The following is a 6,370-nucleotide window of genomic DNA, read 5'->3' as shown; positions in this document are numbered from 1 at the left end:
ACTTCACTTCTTTCGATAAAGTTAGCTCAAATCCAAAATCTATTCGTAAGGTGACTGCTAGTGAATACTTATCTGCACAACTTTCACGTCAATCGTCTGGTTTTTCCGATGCCTGTAACATTTTGTACACCAGCACAGAGGTTTCCACAGGTCATTAAACCTGGACGCTTTTCAAGGAAAGTCCCTTTTAACCTTATCTACTCGTTCTCCATATTTTTACGCCACCGTTTGTTTATCTTTCCCATCAGATCCAGACTTCTAGTTCGAAAGGTTCACAGCTTCACGCGGCTTCCTCGAATGGCTGGTGTAAACCATCTATCCTTTACTACACGATCTAGCAAAACCTACTACTGCACGAACAACCGCAGCGTTCTGGGAAATGAGCAAGAATTTTCAAAATCGCTGGTTGTCGGTTTGCAAAATTCTCTGTGGTGGACGGATTTTAATTCATATATGAAAACATCCCCATGGTTTTGCCCAACAACCATCCTTGTTTCGGACAACGAGGACCAGGACACGCAAAATCCTGCCCTAATTTTGGAAAACAATGAGTTTACGGAGTCTTCGGCTGTGAGGAAACGACCATCAAATTGGGATGAGTTTGAAGCAAGTCGTGTGTCCAAAATTAGGCGAAAAAAGAAGAACCCGGTTCGCCAATGGACGACGGCGCAACTAATGGGTGATTACTGGTCCGAGAGTGAAGCACATTTTGACTGGTCGGCTTCAGAAGATGAAACTGACATATGTATTTCCAGACTAGACAACATGAGTCTGCATAAAATCGCGCAAACGTCCCAGTCTGTGATAACCAAGGAATGTGTTCCTGAAGATATCCAGGCCTTCAACCAGACTGCATTTGGTGGTTCATCACAGACGAATAGTATCAACGAGCTTGGTGTTCCTGCAGACAGCTGCCAAAAAGGTGTGAACCCACTGAAAGAGATTAGCTGCACGAAGGTCTTTCCGGAATACTTGAACTGTGAACTCCGTTGCCTGCGTGAATTTGTTGTCGGCTCATCATTCAACTATTTTATTTTTCATTTGGCAAATTATGCCATCGGTTGTCTGAACGAGCTAATTCATCCGCCCGTAAAACTCACTCCTGGAACCCTCAATCTGACTGGCGAGTACCGTTCAAAGTTGATTTACAAGCCTGATCAACTGTGGTCCCCGACAGAAACCTCCACCGTGATGCAGGGCTGGTCTGACGAAACAGTAAAGTCAGTCATAATAATGTAAGTCTTTGTGCCCCTTCTATCATTCATAATAGGCGTCATGTGCGCCTCCTTATTCTACACGATACTAGCCTAAATAAGTACTATAAGTTTACCGTACCGTACTCTGAACCACACCACATGTATCTGCCCCATTAAGCCCTAACGATGATTTCGTTGGTGGAAAGCAATTTATTGTTCAATGCTTTCCAGGGCTTAAGAAACAAGCCACTAGATCAGAGTCCCTTCAGGCCGAAACAACCTCCTGATTATCACAGTGGAATCGTGCACTGGACCCGTTGTTGCCACGAACAGGTTTGAACTAATGAGAGCACGATAAAGGTCTCAGGGTCGTTTGTTGCCCAACTAATGAAATAAGGTTGGCTCATCAAGCAGTCTCATGGAGATAGATAAGATATTGACTATTTCGGGTCTCAACTATCCTGCAATCGTGATAACTTAAATGTTTTCCAAAAGTAAATATCCCGAAGAGGTAAGAGTGCTCTGTCAGGAATGTTTGATGGGTCATTGTATCACCAAATTATGATGTGACCAAATTAGTGAGAGCACTGACACTTGCCTTATTCGGTACACCTTACTGGCCAAATTTTCGGAGGAATTGGATATCTTAGGAGGAAACTTCCTCTAGTATTTTTGTCGCAGTTATGGTCAGATTGATCTTTCAGCTGTCCTAATTTTGAACTTGTCAGTCTTGTTTCGAGAGGACATTCACTATCTAAAGTTTTGAACGCTGTAAAGTAAGCTTGTTGGACCAAACGTTCCTCTTGACCGATGCGTGGCCGTTTAGGGAATAACTGAAGGGGTATTTATTGAACTCTTGGCTAGTTACAACAAAATGTTGTTTCGTACGATCTATTGTTTCGTTCGGAGGGTTTCCACCTAACTTTGTAACTATTTATGTTATATAGCATTTCAATATGCATATTACGAAAGCTATGGCGGGATGATCGAATTCACAAGCAAGGCGATTGAAATATGTATGGACATGTGTCGATGGCAAAGGATACACACAAGTAACTTCTCAGATCTTACACTCACCCTACAACGAATTCACGTTTGTGATCCAAATGTAACATCTGAAGATGCAGCCTGCTTTTTTGAAAGTTTTTTGGCAAGAGATGTGCTGTCCAATAAGTTGAATTTCCGGTTACGCCTCAGGTTCTGGACTAGTGTTTTACCCAGCGACTGCGGTTCGTCATCGGTTTTAGGGGCAAAATGTTCAGTTCCACTCTGCTGGAACAAAGATTTTATTGGTGCTACAACGATTGAGGACACATAATGTCATTATTTTGCCAGAACGCACAGTTGCCTGGGGGTGCGGTGATACGGTTCGCTCTTGTCATGGTTTGTCATTATCTGTCATTATTCCCACATTTAGAAATAACTGAAGTCAAAGCCTTCAGAAATCATGACGGAATCAATCTGATTACCTTACCCTACTCGACTGTACTGTATTGATCGACCGGAGGAAGCAAGTGATAGCTGTGAGCATTAGGCAAATGAACTGGAAAAATTCATCCCCAACGCAATCATTGGTGAACAGGGTAACAAAATCGTCTTCAAAATCCCGATATTTTACGGCTTCATAACTATTCTGAGAAGTTGGCCGGATAACGGACAACAATTGATTCTGTCCATATATATAACCCTAGGTCTCATCACCGAACACAAACATGTCCTCATGTTGACAGGGTTGTTAGCATGTCCTGTGAACAGGTTAATCGGGAGGATTTCTGGTTCTAGAAATAAAAATCAGGGAGACTAAATTTAATCTCTCGGTTAGGGTATTCTACAACTGAATGTGCTGCACACAGGCCGCCTTATGATTCAGTTGGCACGATATTCGAGATATCGCAGTATATTTTCATACAGGAAACTACTCACAAGGTTGCTGAAAACTCTTCAACAGCCCATGACCTGTTTCCCCCTTCTTGGAACTCTCATAAACGAGAAATTCGGTTGAGTCTCTCGTAAAAACCAAATTGATTTGCAAATGAGTGCATTTATCGAAAACGGTCCAATTGGGGTTCAAGTAGAACATAAGGTTGACGGAAACTCGGGGACTGCGCCTACCTGATGAGCCCCGAGAAGGCCGGAACCGGTCGTGGGCTGTCAAAGAGTTCTCAACAACCTTGTGAATAGTTTCCTTTGTGAAAAATTAAGGGGGCTTTTTGGATGGTGGCTCGAAATGACTCAGTGGTAAATATGCGAAGCCATTGATCAGAAGGACTGTGATTCGAACCAGAGCTCATCATCTCTTCTGATCCTCTCTGGGCTTGAGCGACTCGGCAGTATTTCCGCCCCCGTGCTTCCGTCTGATGGCATATCAGCTAGGCATCGAAAAAATGCTACAGCTGGACGGTTGGTAAGCCATGAGCATAACTGACGCGTTTTCGGCTCCTTATTGCCTAAGAAGCAAAATTTTCCCAGTCAGGAGTTTCCAAAGATAGGCTCGTTCTAGAAGGAAAGTTTTTTATGTCGAGTATCTACACATGGGTGCTTCATTTTGGAGTGTCAACTATGCTGCTGTCCAATTTCAAAACAATTTCCCCCATCTGTTAGAGCTTTCATACAGTTTGACTCCCTAACACGTTCAAATTTTCTGCTTTTAGGTTCCTCTTGTCCCAACTGTCCTCAGTAACCTCAAAATTACGATGGATTATTGAGGAAATAATTCGTCCGGTAAATTCTGGAAGCAACACAGACCTCGTCAAGCATCCATCCAAAAAATTCATGTCTTCGGATATTTGTGAGATGCGGATAGAGCAAGTAGTCAACCAACCAATAAAAGAACAAGTTCAAGAGATGACAATTCCGCACGTCTGGGGCAGCAGGCCTTACGTGACTTGCAAGATGCCTAGGTTAAAAGAACAAAAATGCATTTGCTCTATACCAGATCCTCTGCTGTCAGAAGACCTACGCAAAATCAATGTTACTCTGAGTCCCAGAGTAAGAAGATCTTATGCTGATATCACAGTAGACCTTAGAATGCGGCATCCCGATGAATGGGAGATTTTTACACAGGCTTCTGAGACCATCTTTCCAGAATGGCAACCAGCAAGCTGCATGACTTTGATTCCTTGGAAAAAAGAGTCTCTCAACGTGTCGACCTTGGAGTTTCGAAGGGCAAGAGTTATGTGCTTCAGTGATAATCTAAAACCACGGACTTACTATGCTACTCAGGAAAGGTTGACGATGAATCCAGCCCGAAATATAAAGCATAGCATTACTGACAGCTGGAGAACTGCCTTATTGGTAACTGCTGTAAATATGAGTTCGTTCTTTCTGGATTCAATGCTAGTGATAGCCAAGATGGCAGACCCAAATCCTGAGAGTAGCAAAGGTACTGAATCTCTAAGCATTCAGATTCCCTTCACAGTGTATCAATACCTTGACCAGAAAAAGCAAATTAATTCAATTTTGTCAAGCATTTTAAACAAGACTGGATTATGCGATAGTTTCTTTAGTAACAAGCTAAACGGAAAATTTATCAAGACTGCTTCAGAAAAAAGCCCTCGAGCGAAGATGCAGTTTTTCAAGGAAATGGAAGCCTCCGGATTTTGTTCTTTTGGAGTGAAGTGGGACACAGTTCTTGGGTTGAAGAACGATCAGAAGTGGAAAGCCACTGAACAGGATACACTGAAACCCATTGGCCCAAAAGGGTAAGTTTGGTGCATGATGGCTTTCGTCGATATTTTGGAATTTCCTGCATAAGCCCAGGGAGATCCGCTTGCTTTGTAAGGCATTTACCATGTGACCACAATTTGCTTATGAAAAATACGTTCGGTTGAAGTTTTTATACGGCTGTTGTTCACGAAAGCACGTGTTGCGAACTTTTTCATGTGACTCAGTCTACAGGGGCTTCGGCTTGAAACGAACCAGCACTCACGTTTTGTCAACAGGGAGCATACGTTAGGAAGACCTGCGGTGTTCGCAAAATCGTGTCACAGATTTGTAATCATAGAATAGTGTACGTAAATCATTTTTGAAGTCCGTTACAGTCGCACACATGGTGTGCTCATTAACATTTGTTATTTGTGAACACAGCCAACATAAATCCAGTTTAGTCGGATCTAATAAAGCACACTTGCATTTGTCGCTGACTGAGTCCATTCTAGGTGTTTCCAGACTCATCCAATAAGTATGGATCAGGCCATTCTTCAATGGACTTAACTCAGTCCACAACACAAGTTTGCACTCAGTGAAAGACTTGGTCGCAAAGTTAGTGGATATCTTGTCGATTCTATCAGCATCAGTTTGCCATATTTTAATCGATTGAATCTTGACAGTGACTACATTTAGCAAAAGAGTGCACACTGACAAAAGCGAACTATTTCGATGAGACCGCTATGAGATTCCTTCGTACATTTCCGGGCACATTAAACCTGACTTACTTGCTTCAAAAGTTGGAAAGGATATTGTTGTTTTGATGTGGAAGTTTTTTCTTACCCGTACAAAGTTCTTGATCCTAAATCAGTCGTAACAATATCTACATGACAGTTATAGCCTCACCTTATACGCTTTCTGTTTTCCTCATAAGAAATCACTATTTTGGCTCTGACAGTTCCGTAAGCACCAAAACCGACCGGGATGATCCTGATCTTACCACATGGACCTTCCTGAATGAAGAAGCGTTTTGTGAATTAGAAGGGGACCTTTTGGACGACTGGGTGCTGGTGGACGAGGAACTATAAAATTATCGAGCATCGGCACCACAGAAACAGCTCACACTGATTTGGACTAAAATGTCATACTTTGAATATTATGCTGAAACAAAATGCACACAAAATGTCGCAATGCATGCCATCTTGACATACCTTATTTTACCTATCTTCAGAAATTATCAAGATTCGACTGCATACATTTCGCCAATTTCCATACTGCCCATCTTTTGTTTCTGAACACAGTATTTTTCAGCTTACTTTAATTTTAGTTGTTATTGAACAGTAATCTCACAGGATCCTGTTGTAACAATATTTCTACGAAAATTCGTTAATTTTTACCTTCAAGCTGGGGACATTATGTCAAGAGGCATAACAAATGCAAAAAGATCGTAGTTCTCTTTGAACATGCAGAACAGTTTCTGTTTGGTAATCTGTTAGTTTAGGTTGATTCAGTGCAAAAGCTGCGGTCTT

General features: G+C 42.1%; 1 protein-coding gene across 1 annotated transcript; it reads left to right on the top strand.

Annotated features, from left to right (window-relative positions):
- Nucleotides 1-248: 248 nt before the first annotated feature.
- T265_09521 (hypothetical protein) lies at nucleotides 249-6,121 on the top strand (the record flags this gene model as incomplete). The annotated part of the gene is made up of 3 exons (XM_009175615.1): nucleotides 249-1,235; nucleotides 3,848-4,897; nucleotides 5,800-6,121. The coding sequence occupies 3 exons, from the start codon at nucleotides 298-300 to the stop codon at nucleotides 5,927-5,929; spliced, it is 2,118 nt and encodes a 705-aa protein (XP_009173879.1).
- Nucleotides 6,122-6,370: the final 249 nt, after the last annotated feature.

Source organism: Opisthorchis viverrini, assembly GCF_000715545.1.
Source record: "Opisthorchis viverrini unplaced genomic scaffold opera_v5_279, whole genome shotgun sequence".
In the NCBI taxonomy this organism is placed as follows: Eukaryota; Metazoa; Platyhelminthes; class Trematoda; order Opisthorchiida; family Opisthorchiidae; genus Opisthorchis; species Opisthorchis viverrini.
The sequence above is the reverse complement of the archived record's forward strand: the minus strand, read 5'-3'. Positions and strand labels throughout refer to the sequence as shown.